The sequence below is a fragment of the Thunnus maccoyii genome, chromosome 9 (genome assembly GCF_910596095.1).
Source record: "Thunnus maccoyii chromosome 9, fThuMac1.1, whole genome shotgun sequence".
Taxonomy (NCBI): domain Eukaryota; kingdom Metazoa; phylum Chordata; class Actinopteri; order Scombriformes; family Scombridae; genus Thunnus; species Thunnus maccoyii.
Genome location: NC_056541.1, coordinates 21,944,204 through 21,971,811, shown reverse-complemented (window position 1 = coordinate 21,971,811; position 27,608 = coordinate 21,944,204). Strand labels below are relative to the sequence as shown.

General features: G+C 40.8%; 1 protein-coding gene across 8 annotated transcripts in view; it reads right to left on the bottom strand.

The window, feature by feature from the left end:
• The window catches only part of LOC121903502 (ultraviolet-B receptor UVR8-like), a 333,525-nt gene that overhangs the window by 254,091 nt on the left and 51,826 nt on the right, over positions 1 to 27,608 (bottom strand). For all 8 annotated transcript variants that reach the window (XM_042420598.1, XM_042420604.1, XM_042420599.1 and 5 more), the window contains 2 exons: positions 22,125 to 22,167; positions 18,185 to 18,410 (listed from right to left, as the gene is read on the bottom strand). In XM_042420598.1, the coding sequence (XP_042276532.1) occupies positions 18,185 to 18,410; positions 22,125 to 22,167 (269 nt within the window). The remainder of the gene's footprint in view (positions 1 to 18,184; positions 18,411 to 22,124; positions 22,168 to 27,608) is intronic.

Here is a 27,608-nt window from a genome sequence, read left to right as displayed (position 1 = left end):
GCCGGCTACAACAAACATTACACACTGCATCAAGATTACCAGAGAGAGGCAGAACGGGGGAGAGAAGAGGGAAAAAAGGGCTGTATCCATCATGTCATGATGCCCCTGTTATTGTGACAGATCAAATTCAGTGCTGTGTGTGTGCATGTGTTCAAGTGTCTGTGCATGTGTGTCCTGTATCTGTCTGTGAGGGATGCGAACTGTAGTCTCCTAGGCTGGTGTGATCAGCATCCGTGTGACTGTTGATGTTGTGAGTGGATTTGTGGGGGTTGCCTGACTTAAGCTACGTTAACACTGCAAACCTTAGTGCTCAATTCGGATATATTGCTCAGATCTTATTTTTTTGTTTGGCTGTTCACATTTTTTTTTTTTTTTTAAATGTGGCCAATATCAGATTCCAGTGTGAACTGATCACTGGTCACTGAACTGACCCGCATGCACAAAAGAACAATTACAAAGACGTAACACGCAGCACGCTGTTGTATGAGGCCACTGAAGTCAGAGTTTACGGTTTCATTTATAGGCTGATGTGCAGTGGAAGCCAGCAAATTCGTGAGCACATGGTAATGAGGACAGGCATGAGGAGAAAGAGAGCCAAATCTTTAATTATGGCTTTTTGTGGAGCAATGGCTACTACTTCCGTACAGAGTTGTGTGTGGATGCAGAGTCAGAGCGGTGGGAACGTGACATGAATGGCTTCAACAGATTTCATCCAAAATTTCAGGATGTCAAGGGCTACTTTTAACTACATCTGTCAGCGCATATCCACAAGACTCTTGCCGCAAGGCACTCAGTTCAGGCAACCCATCTCACTGAGAAAGCATGTAGGAGTCGGGTTGTATTGGCTGGAGTGACATAAAAGTCACATGAATTCTGATACGACTGTTCAGACTGAGGTCATATTGCAAAAATTCAGACCTGTTATCTGATTTAGGACCACATATGAAAGTGGCCCAAATCAGAATTGAAAAGATCAGATTCCATGTGATTTCTTCTGTACATAGCCTTAAATGACCTCCTTCATACAATAGGTGGGGCCTTGGCCACCATGCTTGTTTTAGCTGCTACAGTTAACCTTGTGTGGTTATAACCTTGCAACCTCAGCCACAAAAGAAAAATGGCAGGGAGGGTGATTGAAGAACACAGAAGGAAGCAACACAATAAGAGACAGATGAGACAGGTAAACATATAGGGCAAAAATAGGTGCAAAAAGGACATAAACAATAAGGGATAACTTAACAGTTTTAATGATGTAGGAGCTAGAGAATGGATAAGATTGGTGATTTGGTTGCTTTCTGCCTGGCTGGCAAGACTGACAGGACAGGCTGGCTGCCTGGCTCATTGGTTGATTTGCTGTACTGAGTCTCTCCTCTGGGGGACATGGGTTTGTAGTGTCGGCCTTTGAGCAGGGGGGAAGATGAAGAGGCAGTGTCAGGCTGCCTTTTAATGGTCAGGAGTGTGGTTAGTTCCACTGACTCAGGCCTCTCCCTTGTGACACTGGGTCCACTCCACATAACTGGCCATAATTCAACTCATTTGGCAGTTTGAGGTCTCAGAGGTCTAGGGATAAAAAGTGTGGAGAGGCCTAATGGCAGACGGAGTTACCAGCTGAGGGCACTTCTTACGAGATCTCTGCAGGAGAACGTTTCTGGAGCAGGCACTGGAAACCACAACGATCCATTAGCCACTGAACAGGAGGAACAGGCAAAGCGAGAGAGAGAGAGAGAGACAGGGGGACAGAGACTGATGCAGATCAGGTATGCGATACAATGTAAAAGGCCCTGCCTTTTTAGCAGTTCAACTTTCTAAACCAAGTCTACCAAGCTATCAAAAAGCACATCAATAATTATAGTTTCAGGGTTTCCCATACATTAATTTATTTGTGGCAGCCCGCCACAATATCAGCATTGCCCGGCACATATTGATTTTCTATTTTTGGAGCTGCGCACCCCGCTCTCGCTTTCTCTCTCTCTCACAAACACATGACAACTGACCTGCCTGTGAATAGCATGATGTTACACACTCCGGTACAGTAGGTGGTGGCATGCACCTTTAATGTTGGTTTGTAGTCCACCAGTAAAACCAAAGAAGAAGAAGAGGAGTATATATGATTGTTGGCTTTTCCTGGCAGAGAGGATGGCTAGCTGAATCAATCCGGAGGTCACGCACGGTAGCTCTGATAGTCTATCTATGTTCTTAACACAAACTTGGAGACTCAACTCCAACTGAAATAACTTATTAGCAAACATGCAGGGCTCAAGCGGACTGCCCGTCGACCCGGGGAGAATGTAACATGGGACATTGGGACGAATTTGTGCGCAAAAACTGAACAAGTCCAACTCCGGATAGATCAAGTCAATTTACTTATAGAGCACATTTAAAAAACAACAGATGTTAACTATGGTGCTTTACAGAAAGATTAAATTATGGGATTATTTGATTGATGATTACAATCAAACAAAAACACAGGATAAAAATAACAACACAGACATAAATAAGATAGAAAATCAGATAAAATAACAACACAAACAGCATTGCACAAACAACAAATAAAATACCATCAAATAAAAGAGTGTGGTCAGACATGTGTTCATAATGACAATTAAGAGGCTAAAGAGAATAGATGGGTCTTTAGATGGCTTTTAAAGATATCAATGACGGGGGAAGATCTAATCGTTAGCAGCAAACTATTCCACAATTTAGGGCCAAAAACTGAGAATGTTTGATCACCTTTGATTTTTAACTGGGTGTGTGGAATGGTTTGATTGGTCAACAGATCTGAGAGGTCTGGAGGTGGAATAGGGATGAGCAGTTCAAAGATGTAACCTGGTGCCAGCCCATGCAGTGCTTTAAAAACAAATAAAAGAATCTTGAAATCAATTCTGTATTTCACTGGTAGCCAGTGAAGAGAGGCCAGTAGAGAGGAGATATGGTCTCTCTACTTGGTACCGGTGAGATCTCTCACTGCTGCATTTTGAACCAGCTGCAGGCAAGATAGGTTGAGTGATTCCTGACTGATTCCTACACAGAGAGAATTGCAGTAGTCGAGGCGAGGGGAAATAAAAGCATGAACTGTAGTCTCCAAACCTTTAACGGAGAGGAATGATTTTAACTTTGCAAGTGATGTAAGATGGAAGAAGCCAGTACTGACAACTGAGTTGATTTGTTTATCAAATTTCAAACCGGAATCAAATATAACACCAAGATTTCTGAATGTGGTTGCAGAGTTGTCTGCAGGGCCGAAGATTAGGACCTCAGTTTTATTCTGGTTTAGCTGAAGGAAGTTTTTTGCCATCCAGGATTTTACATCATCAACGCAATTTAGGAGGGAATTAACACTGCATGGATCACATGGTTTCAGCAGGAGGTACAGCTGGGTATCGTCAACATAACAATGGTAAATTATATTTTCTGAAAATAGACCCCAAAGGAAGCACATATAGGGAAAACAAAATAGGGCCTAATATGGAGCCTTGTGGTATTCCACAGGAGATGGGTGCTTAGGAAGCGGACACATTATCAATTCAAACAGAGGCTGGTTGGTTTTGGAGGTATGGGACACACCACTGAAGGCGTCCGTGTTGCATTTGACTGCCTCAAGCCCCTTCTTAAAATTAGTTTTTATCCTGTTTAAAGCCACATTTTTACGACACACTTTTAGATCTTGCTCGAGTTTAACTATATCTTTTAACCGGATAAAGATGTTTAGTCATTGGACTTATTAATTGTTTGCAAGAGCTGTACATGGCAATGACAACATGACTGTGACTTACTCAACAACGGTGTGGTTTCTCCACAGTGCTGTCACTTTGACAAACACACCAAACTCCATTTAAAACCCTTGATATTTTAAAATTTTCCTTGCGGAATATCGGATGATGGTTTGACTTAAGTCTTTTTAACTGATCTACAGTACAGTACCCTCGGACTTGCTGGGTCTGGTTGCAGTGTTCTTTTGGCTGCTGGCAGCCACCGTGTGGACTCCACAACACTGCAAGCAGAGCTAGTGGCTAACACTAGCAGCTAACGCTAGCTCTGGGAGGAGGGAGCAGATAGGTGCCTACTCCTGTGGATATTACTCCACTCGCATTCACCATCACTTTTCTGCCGCTTACTCTCTCACTTAACCACTCACTCACTTAGGCACTGCCCTATTCCTTAAAAAAAGATACACTACCAGGAGTTTCCCAGGCAACGACACAGACATTGACTCACATTTCAAAATAGCGCTGCTCAGAGACTCCCCAACGATATTGATTTCTGAATGAATGGGTATTTGGCGTTATTTTTGGCATTTATATAAACCCATGTCAACTGACAAATATATAAAAGTTTTGAATTATTGCTATACAAGATTGAACGTTCAATTCCAGTACTTTGTGCACTTTTATACAGACTCCCTAAATTCAACAAGGTTTTAATTGATGAATTCTATGACTTTGTCTTTTATGGCTACTAAATCTGATAACCTTTAAATTTTAGTTGATTTTAACATGCACGTTTACCGTCCATCTAACCCACATTTGGGATTTTCTACATTTAATTGACTCTTTCAGTCTTACCCAGTTAGTCATGAGTCCTACTCACATACATGGTCATACTCTTGACCTTATCTTAACTTCTGGCATTCCAGTCCTCAATGTCCAGATAAATGAGGTCAGCTTATCTGATCATTGGCCCATTATGTTTTCCACCTCACTCCCCTTCCAGGCTCCTAACCCCAGTCTGAGCGGAAACTATTCCAGGTCTATTACCCTTCTTACTGCCAGGCAGTTCTTAGATGCCTTCTCTCATTAAAGCTCCCCCTGCTGATCTGGGCACAGAAGAACTGGTCACAGTATTCAGTTGCACTTGCACCAATATTTTTTGACTCAACTGCAAAGTTAGAAAAGCAAAAATCAAAGCTCAACCCTGGTTTAACTCAATAACTTGTGTGGTTAGGTAGGAATGCAGGAAAGCAGAGTGTAAATGGAAAAAAGATAAACTCCAAGTGTCTTACCAGCATCTGAGATACTGTCTGGCTTAATATCAACAGTGTGTCAAAGCAGAGAGAACCAAATATTTTTCTGACATCATCTTCAAACATGCCCATAGACCCAAAGTTTTATTTAATACTATAAATACAGTACTCAACCCTGCAGTCACAAATTGTCATGAAGCAATTTCTCTCTCCTCTTTGACACATATTATCTCACATATGAACCCTAGTACATGTCCCTTAGACATTATTCCCTCATGCCTACTTAAGGAAGTGCTGGACACTGTTGAGTCTAGCATTTTATCAATAATTAATAGCTCTCTGGTCTATGGCTATGTTCCAGCTTGCTTTAAACATGCTGTCATTCACCCTCTGATCAAAAAACCTAACTTAGATCTGTCTGATCCTGATAATTACCGACCAATCTCAAAGCTCTTGTTTTTTTCCAAAATTCTTGAAAAAGTAGTTTTCTCTCAGCTTATCTCCTTCTTAGACAAACACAGCATACTGGACAAATTTAGTCAGGTTTTAGGGTGCTCCATAGCACAGAGTCTACTTTCCTGAGGGTGACAAATGATTTGTTCTTGTCTTTAGATTCAGGAAACAACACTATTTTAATTATTTTAGATCTCTCGGCTGCCTTCAATACAGTCAATCACTCCATCCTCTTAAACCACCGTAAGCATGTTGTTGGCATTCAGGGACAGGCCCTTCAGTGGTTTTATCTGCTTATGTAATAAAGAAGATTGTTTTTATGTCCTGTCTTTAACAGCTGAGAGACAATACCTGTATAGTATATATTCACCACAAAGCACATCAGCCGAAATAGAATCTAAACCCCTGAGTTCTCATAAGGGGTAAAAATTGGACTTTCAAATGCAAAGGCACAAACACAGGCACATACATGCACATGTTATCTGACAACTGCTCATGAAGCAATGTGTTTAATATGTTGGTGTTGATTAAGACTTAGAAGGAGTTAAGTGATAGTTTAGTGATATGGTTAAAAATTAAAGCACTGCAGCATCTTTGGTGAACGTTCATAGGGAGAACCCACCACCACAGTGAGTCTCTGTGACTCTGCAGGGTGCTATGCCTCCTAAGGGGTATTAATTGAGATGCTGAAGGAATAAGTGGTATGGGACTGAGATGGGGCACAGTGTGTGTTTGTGTGTGCAAATTCCAGTCTGGACATGTTTTGGGGGGCCCTTTGAGGAGTGAGAGCGTCTGTGAGAGAAAGAAAAAGGAATTTGTGTGTGTGTGCGTGTGTGTGTGTCTGTGTAAATGAGTAAGAGCCCTGCTGACCTCAACTTGGAGTGTTCTGGCTACACAATTAAATGGTGTTGAAGCATGAGAATGAGAATAATCAATCTGCTTTATCATCACTGATGTGAAAATTATAATATTGGTGAAAATGGCTAAGAAGGTCAGAATATTTCTTTATCCTAAGAAAAGCCTACAACAGAATTATGTGTGTGTGATCTATTTGTATATTTCTTGAATACCTTTAATTTGAAGAGAAAATAATGTGTAAGTCAAAGAGTGTGCCTACACGCTCCCCCCAAAAGGACAAATATTATCCTGTCTGACTGAAATATGTTGTTTGAGTATTACACACTCAGACATACAGTACCTCAATTTGCTCATGTGCAGGAAGCAAGCATCATCATTTAATCATATCAAGCTGGGTGGACGAGGGAGGAAAATGTTTAAATTTGACAAAGAGAGAGGTTTTCCAGTCCAAGTGGGTATAATTTTGGGATTAGGGTTCACTGTATGCTGGTTAGGCAACATGTATATGATGTGAAGGTTAATCACTGGCTGCAGTTTTGTAATGCTCGTCGTCACTGCGCTACAGTGCAATCAGCACTGTGAGAAAATAAGTGGGTCACAATGCGAGACCTTGATTAAAATCGCAGTGATTATAGTGCAGCTTCAGCTCTGATTTTGTGGGTTTCCCAACATCTGTCCTCGAGAGGAGGAGCCCGTATGAATGAAAATAGACACAATGTAGAAGTGTAAGCACGGCTGCAGAGGCGCTTCATGGGTGCACACACATGCATGCTCCTACTTCATAACGCACACACATGCATATTAACACAAGACACGAGTATGAGGCATCTACATACTGTATATTCTATGGTTTCTTTGTCTATTTTGACACACAACACACACAGAAAATGTATATTATTGTTTCTTACTGAATCAATTTCCTCAATTAATTATCTCTTTATTATTGAGGAAGACTGATATGGTTTTTTCACAAAAAAAACCCTATTTAGAAATTCTTAACATTGCTCCCTTGAAAAATCTAGAATCTGTCCATTCTCAGTGTATGTAAGTTGCATACCTGACCATGAAAAGGGATAAATCCGCACTATCCCTTTCTGAGGTTTTCTTCGTCCACCAAAAGCATGATGACAATGGTGAGACAGTGACCCTCAAAATGTGAACAGTTTAGATATTGTGGCTCAACAAGCATATACCCACACATGAGCACATATCAACAGTTTAAAAAGACAAGAAAAATACACAAATCTGACCCTTGCTCTCACCATTGAACACACATATGTAATATTTGTTATCATAACAGACACTAAACTCAATATAATGAATTGAATTATGCATTTAGTGATAGAGTGCAAAAGTAAGATAACTGCATGATCAATACAGTTCTTCCCTTTTTTCTCCAGTTCCTGCCAAGTTCATTGAGAGACTATGTGAAAAACAAAGTGCAGGTTGAGGGAAACAATGCTCATGCCATTTAACAGCAATGTGAAATCAATATATGTTCTGAAATGGCAGGAAAAAACATCATTGTAAACTAGTTATTGACTTGTTAAAGTAATTTACACTTGCTAGTACAAGAGAGATTGTGGCAATATTTATTTAGCTGGCAAGCTGGCGGTGGGAAAATGATACGGCAGCTGCAGCCATCACCAGATGCTGGTGTTACAATGTCCGTCCATCAAACCGTCCCCCTCTACCCCCTCTCTTCCTACTCTATACCCTCCTCCTTCACTTCCCCAAATGGCTGGCTCCCTTTTCGCTGCAACCTGACAGTCTTAAAACAACTGTATAATTAGAGCTACATCTGTCACACAGGTTTATTCTGGCTTTCAGTTTGGGAGCCGCATGTTGTGGGAGACACAAAACCAGAGCAAAGGGTGGAATGGACATTTTGGCGCACAAATACTGCTTATGTAAATGTTGGAGAAAAGGTTATAAAATTTACAATTAAAAAAAAAAAAAAGATCCATTTCAAAGTTACAGTTAAATTTATGTATTTTGCATACAACAAAGAGCTATGGCAGACAGAGTTTTATATCAGGGAGAAACACCTAATGGCATACCATCAGACAACATGTGAACAATGCAATAAGTGGAAAACCAATACCCCACCCTATGCTAGCCACCTCTAAAAAAAAAAAAAAAAAAAAAAAAAAAAAAAAAAAAAAAAAAGAAGAAAAAGGAAAAAAGCCAAAGGGTAGAAAAAAAGAGGAAATATGCAGCTGTATCGTGAGCTATCCCACTATCAGCTGCTGCAATTAGGGAGCACAATGTAAAATGTCACAGCGGATCTGTATCATCGGCAGCCCTGTCACAAGAAAAGGCCAGGAGTAGTGGAGGAGAGGAGAAGCGCAGAGTACAGTGAATCTCATCAGCCAAGCCTGTTTTAGTAACGTGAGAGGGAAGATCATGTAATGTTATAGCAGGACAACTCTGGGACTCAGTTCAGCTGTCATGTCACCCCGCTCCTATTAGGGAGGGAAAGAACCCAAAAAAATATGATTAACTGGCAATATGCATTAGTCTTCTGCAGGGTGATAAAATGCAAGAGGGCAAAGGTGCATTCAAGGTAGGAATATACTGTATGTGTATGTGGAGGGTGTGCGCAAATTGGAAAAAATAATAATGGTTCATAAAGTAAGGTCACATGTTTGATTTGGTGATGAGCACACCCAAATTAGTGAATTAAATAACGTGCAATATGTGGTCCTCAACTGCTTATTTTAATTACAATTTATATATTCTGATTTCAAGATGAAGCAATGTTTATATTTTGTATAAACATTATTTCTATCATTGTAAATCATCTCTTTTTTTTTCTTGGGAGAATGCCCAAAATAAAACAATAATTTAGATTGATAAAGACAAAATAAAATGCAATACGCTTAAAATTGGACCAGAAATCAGGGCAATTCTGCAAAAGAGAGGCTTCCTCTCAGTGAAACTTCCCTGAATAAATAAAGGTTAAAAAAACAGTTTTCCTCTTCTGTCCTGACTGAATTGCTTTCATGCTCCCACTTTCCGTCTATATTAAGAAAATAATGGTGATGAAAGATGCCTTTTAATTTTCAGCTCAGCATCATTCTGACATGTGTAACTGATGAATCTCCACAGGATATAATAAATCATTTGCAGATTTCCTCCCGTTTTTGATCAAGTTGGGATGACCAGACTTCTGCCCAGACTCATTACATTTGGGGAGCAGATTGAAAGCACGCCTAGGCATGCTCTCTATTATTGTCATTATACACCCTGCTCAAGCTTCTGAACAACTGTAGAATTATCACCTCCGCGCATGCACACAGAGATTCACACTAGCAGATATCTGTGTTCACACACAAACGCATGAGAAGCAATTATTGTATTTGTTTGAAGGAAGGCACAAGCCTAATACCAAGTCATCTCTTTGTCTCTTGTCTAGGTTAGAGGCTACAGTCTCTACATTGTCAAAAACATGAATGACTCTGTAGGACATTTGAGGGTACTAAGGGACAAGATGGGATATATTCGAAGGACTGTACCTCCCTACTGGAGCAACAGCACTATAAAACAGATTCCTGGCAAAGGACACAGTATAATGTAAGCTCCCTCTAGTGGCTTTAGAGTAGATTACACGAAAAAGAGTGGTGATCATGGTAGGGGAAAGAGTCCTGTCCTTTTTTGGTATTGCTGAAAATAAAATCATATTCAAACTGTATTTCTGTTCTAGTTTGTTGAGCTGTAAATGTTCCATTTGACCTGGTCACAGATGTAAATGTGTATAAAAACTGTATGAAAATATCTTTAGTGAATCAGAGTTAGCAGTGAAGGCATGGGTATGTGCATTATGTGCGTGTTTGTGTACCAGTACCACAGAAACCGCCCCTCCCAGCTGGGCTTGCCACTAAGGAACAGAGATGCCCAGGGAGAAAGATAAAGAGAGAGAGATATGTGGAGAGATTGTGAAAGAGGGAGCGAAAGAATGAGAGGAAAAGAGGAAGTATGTGAGAAAGAGGGAAAATGGAGAGGGTGTGTGTATTCATATTTTGCCTATTTTGCCACAAGCTCTTCAAAGGCTATGTCTTGCCTGGAACACATCTGGGAATGAGAGTGAAAGTTGAAGAGTTCCTCCTGCTCTTCTCTCTCAACCCCCCCCCCCCCCCACCAACCTATTTTGCTGATTCCTCTTTTTCCTCTTTCCTTTCAGCCCTCTTCTCTATTTATCTCTCTTGTCTTCCCCTTTTTGCACACAAACCTTGGTAGCTGCTGTCCAGCTAACCTTGCCTTGACATCAGTTTCACTAGTTTTGTGTTTTGTTTAGTTTAGAACAAAACACAACTCTCTTCTTTGTCATAAACATTTCCATCATTCCACTCATTTAAATGCAAGAACAACATCGTCCACAATAATAACACCAAACAAGAAAAAAACCTCAGCTAAACTAGGACAGTGTCTAACCCTGGTGTGAGTCATATAGATATCACCTGTATTGGCTGTCTAAATATGAGACTGTCTGGGGCATGAGGCATCAGTGGATCTCGGCTTTCACTGTAAACACAGAACACAGCAGAGTGTTCAGAAAGTGAATGCTGATATGGTGCGCTGTGATTCCTCTGAAGAGGCGTCGGCAGGTTAAGAGGATACTTTTTTCTATATATTTCTACTGTTTTAGTCACGGCTGTGTCTTTTTTCCAATTTCACTTTTTTCCCTCTATCTTCCTTTCTTGCCAAGGTTTATCCCTGAGGTGTCCTCTGGGGCTACCTACTGGATAAGCCATTTGAAATGCATTTTCTAAAGAACCTTCCGTTCCATTTTTGAACTGCTGCTATCTCTCAAAATGTCCTTAAGAAAAAGTGTGAGAGAGAGAATGGTAGTAAATGTTTTAAAGTACTCCCGCTGTACTTTTACGTGTAGTTTACTCACACAGAAAGAAGCCATAGTTTCCCAGCAGCAGTATGATAAAGACGTCTGGGACTGTGATCTGTGCTGGTGGGTACTTCAGAATGTGACCTGCACCAGTATTGTGCAGCTCAACAGGGGCTGATGGAAAGGCCAAGCAGAGAGGAGTATGAATTGGGATGAGATCATCCACTGGTTAAGAGAGGAGCACCCTGCACTCTAAAGTTTTCTCTTAACCCTGTGCAAGGATGTTATTAGCTGAGTTTAAACCTCGGTCACAAGATGGTGAGCAGAGGCAACAGTTTGATTTTAACTCAGAATTATTCTAAATGACTCTGATTGCTTCATTATAGATAAAGTAACTCTTGTCATTTACTAAGAACGACCCACATCTAATTCTTTTTGACACACTAGTGCATTTTTCAAACATTTCCCAAGCAAACACAACACACCAGTGAACCCTACAATGTCCTATGTTTGCATATTAAGTAAAACTCTTCTTGCACAGTATCTTTATAAATCTGAAAAGGCAATCTATAGACCTAAAGCCATGATCAGTCAGTTCTCATAAAGTGCATCACTGTGCCACATCATGGACTGCAGCCTTCTCTATCAACCAATTATGCCAATTATAGCCAGAAACCCCTGTGGTGTTTTGATAAGACCTTCCACAATTTCTTCCAATGAAGTAATTTGTTCCAGTATTTGTTTACAGGGAGAGGCTGTGACTTGCAGCAAAAATAATATTTGTTATCTCAATTTGCCATCAGAGCAGAGTGAATCCACCACTGGCTAATCTTAACCTGGCTTTCTCAGTGAGGTTTAATCTGGTCATGGCTGCTTAGCATCTAGTATGAAGTGTGTTGTGTATGTGTGAAGGTGTGTGTGATTATCTGTGCACCCTGTGAGTGTGTGCATATGTGTGCATTTGAAGAGGGTGTGGAGGAGAGAGATAGACAAGCCAGTCATTCTCCTCCTGCCCCCTCCCTCTCCCCCATCCATGTCAAGAACCAATCACGTGTGAAAACTTGCCTTAACTTCCCTTGCCTGTGTGACTACAGCGTCAGCGAGAGTTTGACAGATCTGTGCGCCACGGAGGCGTCTCCCCGCCATTTGGCATGCCATGCGCGTCTGGTGCGCTGGAGACTGCCTGTCAAACGCCTATGAGTCGGTGGCGCAGCCAGGGACCCTACGGAGCGCCAGATGGGCCATTAAGGTAGTATTAATGTAGATGCCATCGCTTTTCTCCTCTGACTGGGACATGCTCTCTCGAACTGCGAGCAGCTGCTGCCATTTACTAGGACAGCTTCCTGCTAACTTTGGCCAACTGGCATCACCACTGACTAGCTTTCAATGTAATGATATACTTTTTCTTCTTACTATACCTGCGACTTTTGTCTTTCACTTCCCCCTGCCCTCCCTTTCCAGAGGTTTTAATAGGATAAAGCTGATAACGTCCTGCTTTGTACATACACACCCTCCTGCACATTGCATTATTGCAGGCAGTGATTTCCTCTCCCTTTCTCTCACAGACACACATAAAAAAAACACAAACACTCTAATAGGAGTATGGAAACTGGATCCATCTGTACACCCACTCTTAAGCTCATAATCAAGGCATGATATTCAGTAGTGTACGGTTATTTCTGTTTATGCCCTACTGAGTGCTAATATCATGCTTTAATTGAGAGAAAATTGGCTGTTGGCAAGAAACAGAAAAGAAGGTTACCAAAACCCCAACCATGAATAAGTGTTGCAATCAGTAATATTCTATTTAGTTAAGTAGCCTAAAATGGGATGTTTTGAGATCATTATTCAAATCACATTGACAAAATCCTATTATGAGAATTAGTTTTCCAGAAGGAAATGTACAGAATTATTGATGTGTAATAAATGTGCTTTCAGCATTACATACACTAGGGGCATATTAGGAAACAGTGGGGCATATGACTCAAACTAAAACAAGGTCACAAAAACCATATTCTCTCTCTCACACAGAGAAAATAATGCATATTCCAAATGCAAAGTTTGCATAGCATCTAATGGTAAGAAGAATAGCAAACAATGAAAAATGCCTATAGTGAGTTACAGAGTGTAGCAGAAGTCACCATACAGAACTATTTCAACACTGTGGCGCTAAAGAAGTCAGAGGAGGGAGTGAGTAGTCAGAGAGACTGGTTTGTCTTGGTGCTTTTGAAAAGACACAGGATCTCCAGAGGGGCAGGTTAGCCTTCCTACACAGTTGAGACTACCTCCCTCTGTTCCCTCTCTTCCCTGTTTCTCACTTGCTTTGCCTCTCATTTTTCAGCAGAGCCCAGGGCCTGAGAAGAGGAACAGAACAAGCGTCCTTTGAGGTGCACCTAGGGGAGATGGGTATAGTAGTTTAGGTCGCTGTACTCCCACACTGTGTTCCCACATACTGCATAGCCTGTAACTGCAGTGTAACAATAGACAAGTGATAGAAGTATACACTATACATCGACTTTATTGTCTGCCAGCCTCTCACTTACTTTTCTCCCTATCTCAGTCTCTCTCTCTCTCTCTCTCTCTCTTTCTCTCTCTCTCTCTCTCAGCATCAGAAGTGAGATGTGGGGGAGGGCAGTCTATGTTTGCATCTCAAGAGGCAGCTCAGATGAGGACTGCAGGGTTGGCATCACCGGTGGTCAGTGTTGAAATCAAACGCACCGTCACCGAAGCGCAGCGAACGCTTATGCTCCCGCACAGCCGTTAGAGTACATGTGGTATCAAACTGACACCTTCTCCCTTGGCTGCTCCTGACAAGGAATTTCCTCGTCTAAAAATTAGCTGCACCTTGCCAAGAGCACAGTGGCAATTTGTACAGTTGTGAATAGATTTGATTCTGAGTAGATGAGATAAACGTTTATTGTGTTGAATAACAATATGGAAGCCCAGAGGATATAAATGCATGGCACTCATACTGTATAAACTATGATTAAAAAACATTGTTTATTGCTGACCTTACAGTGTAGAATGAATATTGAACCAGCTGTCCATCAACTCATCCTTGAAAGTACTGTCATTTTAAGAGCCTCTTCAAAAATGTCACTAATCAACCTCTTCCAACAATGCAAACCAATTTCTTCATAATTGATTGAGAACAGCATTTGCTATTTTGGTACTTGGACTCAATGAATAGGGCCAGCTTTCTATCTGGATATCTACATATTGAAAAAGAGGCAAACTGGCACTAATCAGTGTATGTGAGAGAACCGCATACATGTGTGTTTCTGCCTGACAGAATGACAGACAGACAAGATTAAGAAGTAAACTGTTATTGCGAAAGGAACTTGAGGATGAGGAAACAAGTTCTGTTTATCGATGCAAGATGGTGCAGGGATCCCTTTCCCACAGCTTTATCCAGGAAATCCAACCTGTGATGAACGGGATCAATTCCTTTATTTACAAAGTGCATGTTATTGCTTTGCCATGCAAATGCTTTCAAAAGCACAGTAATGCCATCCCGCTATTGTGGGGGAATGATCACTGCACCAGGACAAGCAAGCCAGGCTTTGATGGGTGCAGAATAACGGTGTTAAAGAGCTAAGCAATGTGTGTGTGGGTGTGCTGCAAATAGGTTATTTTGGATGTTTTTTTTAGAAGAAAGGAGGCATTACTGAGGCCTATTGGTGCACTGAGGTATACTTTCCAACCAAGGCGATTAACATGAAAGGAAATATCTAATGTTATTTTCCACTGCTGTGAAGAGAGAAGCAGAGAAAAGCCTGTAATCACATTATTATTTGTGTTGGAGATCAAGATCAATCAGGGTTAAAGCGTGTCACAATGTTTAACAATAACAATGGATGGTTGCTTGTGTAGGAGATGTGCATAACGCAACTGAATGTGGGATACACAGGTTGGGTGGGGGGGGGGGGGTTTTACAAAGATTCAGTTTCTATGTGACTTGTGGTGTTTCCTAATAACATGCAGAAAGAGAAGGAAGAGGCATCATTGGGGAGGAAGACAAGTGTAGAAAAGGCTTCGCCCCCCCTTAGAGGCCTGTACTGGAAACAAGGCGGCATCTTAGTGCCCGGGGAGAAACTAAAATACAGACTACATCAGCATACAGACCAGAGAAAACATTCAGTAGCACAAAGAACAACACTTCTTTTACAGTGTGTACACAATGCCTTAAAAATGAATGAACCGCAGAAGAGAGCCAGTTATGGAATCACATATACCAATCAAACAAGCCTGCACAAAAACACAATCGCTTTTATGATCCCTCTAGCAAACAGGTGCAACAAACCATTGTGTTCCTGCAGAAAGGGTGACTCCTAAGATTCAGTCACGCAATGTATCGAGCTGGTAAGCAAGCGAGTGGTGAGAGGGAGATTCAAACTTAATGAGTGCTTTGGCAGCTAGTGTGGAAAAGGCAGAGAGGCAGGCAGTGATTAACGGAACACTTCAGAGTACAAGGCACAGCGGTGCTCAAAGAAAACAGTGATGATCTCCACTTAATCGCGGAGAAGCCCGGAGCATCTGCCGCCAGAGCAGGGCAGCGGCACCGGCGAGCTCCCGCTCCGCTAGGTTGTCATCTCCAGAGAGCTGAGGCCATATGCTCGGCTCTGCCGCAAACTCACAGGAAGTTAATTTTCTGACAAAACACAGGGATAAATATGACATTCAAACAAGTTGTGCTCAGCCAGGCTGAACACGGATGCCGTGCCAAGCTCAAGCTGCACACATGTCACACTTAGGAACAGAGTTTATTTTCATGCTCCCACAGTCGCTTTTTGCCTAGTTTTGTAAAAATGCAGACAATGGGTGGTACATTTTCAGCTAGGAGGTGTTAACCTACTTACCGACTGAGCTATGCTATGTATACAGGGTGAAAATAACTTGAACACGAAAACAAACAGACCTATGGTACATGATACGGGTTTGATACTACCAAAGCTACAACAATAACACACAGTAGTCAGTGACTGCTAAGCCTTATCAAAATGTTTATAGCAGCACATGGAGAACTAGAGAGGGACTGTCCTACTTGCATACAAACACATCCCTCAAAACCCTGAGAAAGTGACAATGTCATTGTCCTAATGAGGACAGAGAGGGAGAGGGCAGAGACATGAGAAGGAAAAAAAATTAAGATTAACTTTCATTTCCGTTCACAGACGTATACCTCCCCACGGTGTGACATTAAATAATGTCAATCAAACCATTAAATAGGGGCTCTGTCTAACCTTGTCTGTTACGGGTGAAATGCCATAGCAAGCCTGAACAAAGGGCTCACAGGTGTGAGCAGAATCCCAACACCTTATCACTGAGCCAATAAAGAGCAGAATATAGTGTTTCTCAGATCTCAGCAGTCTGCTACCACTCTATTTCAGATGGTAAGGAGAAACTGAGCCTTAAGGGTGAAGCCAGCAGTTTCAACCTACAGATTCTTTATAACAATAGCTAGTATCATATAGTATAGAGTCTGGGGGATAGCTGGAGGTGGGGCAGCTTGTCTGGACCTACTGAACAAACACACACAGGGAGGCAACAGGGATGAAAGCATGTGGAGGTTAGGGAGACGACTGGGTTTGGGCTTCTCCCTGGGGCAATCAAAGGCCATTGGTAGGGCTAGAATGAGAGGAAAGGGTGACTGTGGGATACTCATAACACCAAGCCCCATTATCTGCTACTGCTGCTGCATTTTCCCCCCATTCAGTATCCTTTGCTTTAGCAGAGAGATGTGAGGGCTGGGTGCAGTCATGCAGATCCAAGTGGCCTTTAACAGGGAGGAGAGGTGAGTGCTTTGGCCCCTGGGCCTGCATACTGCTGCCAGGTGGCTGGGTTCTTTCTGCCGCCGCACCCAGTTTAAGGCCAGTCAGAATAAGAACACTAAAGCATCCTCTCTAGGAATTTGTTTTACAGAACTGCTACAACAAGGCCAGAGGAACAACACATAACGTGATAAGGAAACAGTATCCTGATTATAAAAAACAGCAACTTCAGACTTTTACAGTTACGCAAAATGACCAACAAGGTTTTTTAAGGTTTTTACATTAATCTTAAACTATCACTATTTTATTTATTTCAGTTGGTTTTGGATTACTTTAAGCATGCAGGTAAACAATAATTTTGAAAAATTTTGAAAGTAAATATCTCCACCCTGAGTTAAGCACAAGGAGATACAGATCAACCAAACAGAAGAGAACAGGTAAAGAAATATTTGGGCATAAAAGGAGAATGGACTGAAACACTCTGTTGCACATTCATTCATTCATTACAATATATGGGTGTAAAATACTAAAGGACTCAATGTATAACAACACTCTAATGTAACTGCAAGGAAAAAAATCTGTCGGAACCGTAATATATCCAGTACACACACGCACAGGAGCACATTCACACGTATCAAGTTGAGTGGCAATCATTCACCTAGACACTGTCACATTGCAGTAAATGGGCTTATTTTGCATGAGAAGGAAGAGGGAGCGATGGACTGCAGCGAGCAAAAGAGGGACTGAGGGACTGAATCAAGTGATATGAGTAGGCAAAATTAAGCTCCAATGCAAGTGGAACACTTCACAAGAGAGCCAATTTCAATTCCACAGCACTTAATTTCGGATTTGTATGGTTCAGCAGCATGCTTCTGTATAGTAAGCCATGTAAGGACAGAGATAGAGAGAGACAACCAGCAAAGAGCCATCCAGGCCCTTGAGGTATCCATCACACAGGCCTGCCTCCATCAGCCCCCCCCTCCCCCTCTCTCTCTCTCTCTCTCACAACAATGATTTAAAAACTAATGATATTATACTGTAGAGATTATGTAGATGTTTTAAGGGGACATTAGAAAATCACACTGGGTTTAAAGTGATTATTGCACATTTTTGCGAGTATTTTGTGTGATGCTGACACTGTATGTGAAGCGTGTTCTCCAAAACATGCACAATGTTTAGTCTATATACTTTTTCAAACTAAGAAGCTTCAGATGCATTTTGCTGGACCACTAATGTTTGTCTTCCCTTTTTAAACATCCTTAAATCGTTTTAGAAATGTGTTTAGTTTCATCCACATACCTGGTGCTCTTTGAAGTCAGCCCTCTGGAAGTCATAGCCTAGCTGAGCATAAAAGTTGTTCCCAAAACCGTAGGCCAGCCCAGTTTCAGTCCATATGAAGGAGTGTCTGCTTCCACACGCAACACCAACCACGACAGAATTGATGTGACTTCCTTCAACATTCAGATCCTGTGGTAACTTAACCTCGACTGCACGGTCCTTCACTGTCTTGTTTCCGTCACCCAACCTAGAAAAAGCAGACAGAAAAATATAACATGTACATGGTATTCCAAGATATGGGGAAAGGTCTAAAAGAAAACAAACAAGTCGACTGAAACAACATTAAGAATGTTCAAGTTACAAGGCTTAGCAATTACTCACTAATATCACCTAATGATTTTCAGTGCAATAATATTTAGATGATAAGATTCATATCGTTGAACAAATTCTGTTGTTGAACTTACGATACCCTGTGGAATTTCTGACCTCTAGTAGCACTATGGAAATTTTTTTATGAATTCTGTTTGTCTAGTTTAGGGGTTTTTAGAGAGACAACTGTTACTCTAAGATTGTATTTATTATATCTGTGTGTTCAGATTTACTGAGTTATGACCCTCGAGTAAAAGTACAAATTTTAATGTCAATTGTGGTAATCAGGCACAAAGGATTTTTAAGTACCTGTGTGACAGCCACACAGTAACTAACAGAAACTACAGTAACTCACTTCCTGTTGTTTTTACAACGCCAGCATACACCTGTCTCTTTCACCTCAAGCAGCATCTTTTTCTCATGTCTCTACCTCCATGCCCCACTTCATCTGTCCCGCGCTGCTTCACAGTTTGAAAACCTCTGGTCTAGTGCACACACACACACGGGTGACACAATACACACTCCTGCCAATGGTTTCACACCATTCCAATGATCTACAGGTGGCTGTAAAGGGCAAAGTAATGCAATAACGCTCCAACAAGGCAGGGAAAAAGAAGACTGCAAGCAAGTAAAGAGGGATATAAATTGTAAATCCAGCAAATGTTTTATGAGGAAGGGAATGAAGAGTTCATTTGCAAAAACTGATAAACACCATCCTTTAAAAAAAATGAACTGACTATTGTGAGTTATTGTTAACACAGAGCACATTCTGAACCCTAAATACGTTTTGTCACAAAATCGTTCTTTGTCCATTATCAAAGCATTGCAAGTTTATGATTTACAGCAGAAAATGTTAAACTCCAGTGCTGTTCTTGAACAGAACTTGAAAATCTGTTCAGCGTATCAGTGCACAGTCTTCAGGTCAGGTGACGCAATATAGCAACTATGGTCAGCCAAAGATGTGATGTCTGAAAGCGAATTTTGGTGTAACTTCAGCTAAAAGTTGTCTTTAAAGACGGATAATTTGGACAAAATTGAAGAGCCTGTGATGTTTTCCTCATCAGTGAATCCAGATTTCCAGAAAGTAGTGAAATATTGAACACTGAAATAACTAAACAGAGTGGAATAGTAAACTGTGATACACTGAATACTGCAAAACACTCAGTAACACTGTTGAGTTAAACTGAATACTGTGAAATACTAAGTAACAATAAGTAACATGGAATATGGCGTTACACTGAATACTAAATAAAATGCTGTAAAATAGTTGTTTTTCCAGTTTAGTGCAGTTCCCAAAGAACTAATTGTAGACTAAAAACTGTGGCAAACTTTAGGCTCAATGAGTCAGTTCTGCAATGAGCTTGTCTGGTCGACCACTGTGGTAGCGGTTTGAAAAAAGGACAACTGTGGTCTTTAATAACACTCTGCAGGTTAAAACATTGGCACGTTCATACTCAGGGGTTTTGTAGTCTGGCTGGAATTTTCCGAGGTATAATCTTGTAAATGTGTAATATTGCCCATTAACGGGCTGTTTTTATTGCAATTTTCAGCACTTTACCCATTTGTTTTATGTTAAAGAATGTTAAATGTTGTACTTAGAAGAAACTTACATCCATTACATGGCATTGTTTGACTCTGAAACATGAAATGTGGAGTTATCTGCTTTTACCTAAAAACAAACTTTAAGTTTGAAAAAAAAAAAAAAAAAACTTTTTCAATAAAGTTTAATTAAATTGTAAACTTGTATTTTGTTGAGTTATTTTTACTTAATCAAAACAACCCAACCGCACTGATTGATATTGCCTGGAATGCACAATAAAAAAAAAAATGATATATGAAAATGACTAAAAATGGAGATATCTGATTTTGCAAATTAGCTCTTCAAATACATTCAATATTTCTGTTAGACCTTAAGGATACACATATTGCATTTTGGTGAGTATCACTGAATGTAAACATAAATACTAAAAACTAAAATTATATACAGTATACAGTAGAATATATAGTAGTTTTTGTTTTACAAGTGAAGGATTTTTTTCTGATGCACATAACGATGGAATGCTGCTCTTTTATTTAATTTTTATCCCCATTTGCTACACTGTGATATATATTGATATTGTAAAAATATTCTCATTAATATATTGATTTTAGTATAGATGAAATGAAGAACAATATAACACGAAATCTCATTAGACATTTTTAGCTTACACCACTGCAGCACTACTAGTATGTTTTCCCTATAGAGACACGAGTGACATATAAAGTAAGTGTGTCTAATAGGCATATTTCAGTAAGGTCAGTTTTATGTTCCTGGGAAAGAAATGATAACTGAACCTAACTCAATTTGTAGCTGAACAAATGACTTTACATAGGCTTTGGCTGAGAGTTGTGTTTCTGTCTCTGTGTCCCTGGTGTGAGTGAACAAAGAACATCCAAGACCCCTTTTCAAGATGAGCTGGTCAAACGCAGCCCCAGCACTCCTGTGACCTGTGAGCTCCCTGCAGCTTCAAACAGAGCTCTGCTGTTTGCTTCTTGATAAAATGCTCCTCTTTGTATTTGTTTCCCTGAGCCAGCGTCATAACCTGCAATGCCCTGGCCATATCTGCTAGTTTGCGGCATGTCTGGGAAAAATAACAGTCTTCTCCATTATTTCCACAAACGGGGAACAAAAGGTCCTCGCCCGCTATCCCCATGAGAGCCTGTATTGATTACAACAATGCTTCAACTCAAGACAAGACCACTCTGGGGTCACTGCTATTTCCATCAGAAAGTTTGCCAGTTTAAATTTACACAGCTCCCTCATACTCTTCTCCTCTCTCGCCTCCAGTGAGACACACAGGAGAGCTGAGGAGTTTTCAGATATCAGAGTGCCAGCTGTGTAACGGAGATGCTCACCCTTTGCTCTGCAAGTGGGTGTTGTGGAGCTCCAACTATAGGCTCCTCCAACTATAAGCTCCCCACTGGAGAGCCTCAACCTGCTTAGAGGGGTCAAAGCATCATGAGAGAAGAGAGAAGAGATAGATAGAGAGAGAGAGAGAGAGACAGATGGAGTGCAATAGTGAGAGAATAAGGGACAATGGGAGATGATGCGAGAGTGAGAAGTGATGCCTTTGTTTCCTTTATGTATTTCTCTGAGGTCTGCTGTGCTGCTGTTTGAGTACTTGAGGGCCACTGAAACGCTGTAGCCCCCAGGCCCTTAGATGTCATTACAGCCAGACTGGCTCCTGGCTGGAGAAGTTTTAACAAGGAAGCTCATCAGGAGGAAAACAACTTATGTTAGTAAGTTAGTATGTCTGTCTGTTTGTTTGTTTGTTTGTCTGTCTGTCTGCCTGTCCGGGTGATTTTCTGCGGTTTTATATACACCTGTACAGTATATAGTCAGAAGACAATGAGGTATTATAGGATGACCATTGGGCAGAACAAAACTATCCAAGGATAGTTCAACTTTAATGGATACCTGAGTATCACTACGCATTCTCATCCACTTTCGCCGATGGTGTTGAAAGTCTGAACAGTGCTACAACACCAACATGGAGGTAATAAGCACTGTTCACATGCTCATTTAGATGTTTTCATTTCTGAATGTACTTACTGTCCACTGGTGCCATTTCCCCATGCAAAGATCTTGTTATCCACTGTGGAGAAAAGGAGGACAATGTTATTAGACAAATCAACTGAAATGAATTAACAATGCTGTAAAATACTCTGTGAGCATGTCCTATGATTGTTGTTGTGAAAATAATTAAAAGCAATTATCTTCAAAAGACTAGATGTTTCACACTAACAGCTTAGGTTGTGTGTTTTCCCTTTTGTCCTCAAGTGTAGAGTGAACAGTGCCATGTCAGTGGGTGGACCCTTCCCCGCTGTGTGAAGTTTGATTAATACAGCCTCAACAGAGAGTCCAGAGACTGGGGCCACCTCTCACACACCCTGCTGTAAAATAATGAACCTTCAGCAGGAAGGAATACGATGCATGGGAGGGGAGAGACATTTAGTCAAGTCCAAGCTGAATATATTCAAATGAAATGAGAAGGGGAGGTCTTCCTAACTGATTAGACTTGTCTCAAAGAGAAGGAGAAGCCTATATATATTCTCCTTCTATGTACATGTATTTAACTATCACCTCTCTGTTCTAACAATCCAACATGGCACTGATCCATTTGCATATGGTTTCTATAAATACCTGAACCTCTACCTTTTCCTGCAGTGATCCAAGTCATGTTGGAACACAGACAAGCCTTATTGGTCTTATGGGAACTCAAACACCACAGGGGTAACAGCCAATAGCAACAGACTTTACTCATCAAGCCAGCTGAGTTCTCATACATTATAGAGTAGGTTATATGATTTACCTAAGCTTGTCAAAAGAGAAAAATTATCAGGCAAATGTGGGGTAATAAATTGTAATCCGTGCTGCATATGTTTGACTCATGACCCTTGGCATTTTAAGAGTTGGGTAGTCGGAAAGAGTTGTAGCAAAATGTGTGAAAGAAAATAACACAAAAGGTGAAATACCACTTGGAAACTTTAGGGGAAATGTGCATAACTGATCATAGATTTTTAGAGATGTACTGCATAGTTTAAGGGATTTATAATAGATGTTGCTGTTATCACAGGAACAGGAATGCAATGCTTATTCTAATAGAGGATGTTCATGACTTTATCAAAATTCAAGATTCAAGAAATTCAAGAGATTTTATTGTTACATGCACAGCAACACAGTAGATGGCAATATTGAAAGCAGCAAAATTTGGCTTCTTCGAGCTCTAGTTCCAATTTGAATATATAATAAAATGAAAGAGAAATATACATATATACATACATTATATTGCACAATGATGCGCAGGTGCAGTGTTACACATAAGTAGTAAAAAGATAAATAAGTGTATTACACATGAGTGAGGGGTGATAAATACTTCTGATAAAAATATAAATATTGTGTGGTGGGGAAGACTGTTAGTGTGTTTGACGGGGGTTGAGTGTGTGTGTAGGAGAGAAAGAGAGACTGTATGTGTGTGTGTACTTTTATGTATACTATATACATATAATACACCATATACCAATGTTGGCAGTGCGCTTTTTTTGGAAATTCTATTAATAAGATTACACTTATGCAAAATTTGAAAATGTCACAGAAAGCTTGTAATGTAAAAATGTCGTGAGTGGTCGCTGCTTTCATCACCCAACTGTCCGCACTTTTATCCAGCTGTAAGAAGCTCTGTCTGTTGTATTGTTGGGCAATAGTATCCCTTGCCAACATAATCTGAGATCAAGCAATTGTAGAATATGTGCTTGTGATATTTATACCTCAGTTTTGCCCATTTTTCCAGTATAAATAAAACATATTCTACACACAGGTGGATTTACAACAGTATATATTGTGCAACTAAGATAAAGGCATTTGCTTAGATTCTGCTTGCAATGTATATACATATATAGTACAAGTCAGTTTGGACACACCTTCCCATTCACTTGAATGAGAAACTAACAACAAACTTTTGACTGGTATAACATGTATGTATGGCACTGTAGCTTTTAATTGTTCAGAACAGTTTTTAACACCATGCAGAGCTATAATACTATTTTTGGTTCTGTTTACTGTAGCCAAGCATGAACTAAACTACAGAATGTACAGCACAACGTAGTCAGCTTTGATGCCCTTTCCAGCAGAACAAAACCAAGCAATAAACACAAGAGACTATAACTTCAGCTCCATCTCGGGCACCAGAAAGAAACGCCACCTCTGATACATGGGTACGTTATAAGCTTTTAAGTGCTCCTGGAGAAATGCACATGGTAATAATTCACATGAAATTATATCCTTGTGCTCAACTCAGAACATACAGCTCAGTGGACCGACCACACTCATTATGAACTACTGCTAATTTCCAGTCTATGTATGGTTTCTCTGGTCACGGGAATAATGGGTAACAAAAATACTATAATGAAAGGACATCCGTTAAAGGACCACGCTTTTAAACACCGAAATCCTTAAATACATCAGCAGCAGGGCATTGATTTAAAAATCATTTTAGCTCTGTGGCTGATGGTGGGGGTATGGTTGCTGTGGTGATGTTACTGTCATGCATAAAGAATACAAAAACAGTACAGGAGTCCAGGATTTAAGTTTACTTTTACAAGCAAAAGAGTCCTCGCTGGAGTAATGAAATAAAGATGAGAATGAAAAAGCAATGGGAATAAAGATTGTGACTGTTCCAGAGTTTTATTTTCTTGTTTTGTATTTTTTGTTTTCTTTTGTTCTTATACTTTTTTTTTGTTGTTGTTGTTTTCTTTTGCTCCTTTAACTCTAGAGAATTATTATGTGGGAGTATGATAAATAGCGGTGCTTAAGAGTGTGTGGAACCATAACACAAAATATTGGCAGCCGTAGGTCTTCTGCAGAAGTCTGCACTCAAGCACATTATTAACGATATCTGTGTTAGCGCCAAACTTGGGTCAAACAGTACATTGCAATAAATAGCATTTAGTTTTAGATATTTTAGTTTTAGATTACAAAAGTGCAAAATGCGTGGGATATAAAACTCCAGTTGACTGCTACAAACTTTAGAAGTATTTAGATATTTTAGCAGTCTTTACAAAGACTGATTAGCAAACAAAGCCTACCAATGACTTTTCCAATATTATTTGATCCAGATTTTCATATCTGTGGCCATTAATGTGTATTTATCGGACTATCCAGATACACCACTTCATTGTGATCCCCCCCTCCCTCACCTTGTATCTTTAAGTCCTCTGTTATTCTCAGAGTGGCAGATGTTTCTACCCCCCTCCAACCCACCCATCCACCCAGCCACTCAGTTTTCTCTCTCTGCGGCAAGGGCAGCGGCTGGCGCGGGGGCACAGAGTCCGACAGCGGTGCATCAGGCTGACGTACAGAACTGATGGGCAGGGCTGAGAGCTGGCAGTCTGGCAGGTTGAGTGTTCACCCTCCTTTGCCCCCCACTAGCCCTCTGCTAGCCCCTGCTGCTCTGCACCATACCCAGGCACCAGCATCCCAGCGGCTGGTGGCCCATTGCTTTGCTCCCCCATAAAAATAGCCCATCCCATTATTCTTCTGCCTCCCCGGGGGCCACAAGGTCTCCAGCATCATTACCAGGACTAAGGATCTGACTCTGCCGCCACCACTTGGCACTCCCCCTCCTCTCCCCTCACTCCTCTTCTCTAATTATAGGTCAAGCACTCTTTTTGTAAATTATAAAACCTTTGTTCTTATCAAGAAAACGGAACGGAAAGGAACGATACCATGGAGGGAAGAGGAGCAAGGAAGAGGAGAAAAACTAGATGAAGAAAGAGGAGGGAAATGGTGTAAAAATTAGAAAGGGGGGGAAAATTTTCAATTATAAAACCAAGCTAATTTGGTATGACCAGCGACTGTCATGCATGGTGACGGAGCTCCATTATGCAGTCATTTGAGCTCTTTCAAATTAGTTATGTTAATGTCCTGCGTGTGAATGTAACACTTGGATGGGACAAGATTTCAGCAATTAATTTCTACAGTCAGCGGAGAGACAAGCAAATTTATTTTCCCCCTCTCAGGGAATTGGTGGTGGAGGGTGTGAGGAGGGGAGAGAGCATTCTGGAGCAGGGAACAAGCTAAACACAAGACCTAAATAAAGCCTGAACAATGGGAGCCAATGCCTCCTCATTCATTCAATTGACAATGTTTTGCAGCTTAAACCTGTTTTATTAATTATGTTTGACATTTCCTTAATTAGTTTCATTTACACCAAATCAATCCCTGCTGCTGTACAGCGTCATTTATCATTTTATAAAATTTGCATAGCCAGTGCTGACTTTTTCTACTTAATTATACATTAAAAGTGTCAGCCGTGCTTGCTGCCTGGCATTATCTGAGGCAGAAAGGTTTGTGGCTGGACGGGGGTGGCATTAATCATCAGGGCGGGCGCGGGCAAGGGGTGCTCCCGGTCGCCAGCGGGGGAGCCGAGCGTGGCTTCTCATTTTCGAAGCTTGATGCTTCCAGGGCCATGGTGACCTCAAGTACCTACGGAGAAAGGCAGACAAATCAACGACCTCCAGCCCAAAAAACAACTACAGCTTGTTTATAAACCACAATAACAGGAAGGAGGGAGCGTAACCAGGAAAATAAAAAGCTAGGAGAAGTGCAGCCAAATATAAGACATAAGTTGAAGAGACAACAGTGCATACACACAGCTATGTGTGTAGGTTTAAAGCACACAGATTCATAGCCTTTTGGCATGTGAAAGCCATGCTCTTCAATGAAAAGAACTACAGCAAACCAGCTTCCAACAGAAAGTAAAATGGTATCAAGAGATAATACCAGCTTTTGTTGTTGCAATATACAAATCAATAGTAACGACTAAAGGTGGGACAAAAAGTTGATATGGCAACATATTGCAATATTTACACTTGCAATACGTTATGGATACACTAGCGTTAGGTATCGATATATTTTTTGAAACAAGGACCGCTCAGAATTGGTTCAGCTACTTTGGCTTACCACTACCAAAATGCCACTACCCTCCACCTCCTTCTGTAGGCGCTGAACAGGCTGGTGACAGTCAGGTAAACGTCGATTGAAGGTGACAATGGAGAAGAAGGAGTAGTGTCAGTACGTAGCTGTAGTCCAGATGTTTACCATGTTAACGTTACCATCATCACTCTTCAGCCATGAATATCTTGTAAAGTTCTGAATATAGCACAGTTAGTTATCGACGGGTCGTGTGTTGTGTATACTGCCACTGAAAAGGAATAAATCTTTGGGTTATTAGCACGACGTTGCCTCTCTGTTGCCTCCTATCAGACTTGCTAACGCTACCAGCAGCTCTGTGTGAGATGCACAAACTGAGTCTACAGTTATCAATGTTGTAATATTTATACAAACTGAAGCTACAGTTAGCAGTGTTCTGATATTTATACTTAGTACATTAGTTTCACAGAAAAGAAATGCCACCGTTAATAAACATTGTACATTATTTGATTATTTCCTGCTCTTTGAAATATTTTTTTCTTTCTTCTTCAGCTACAGATATCGTGATATATCATAGATCGGTGATCCCTAATGTGTGGGGCACCG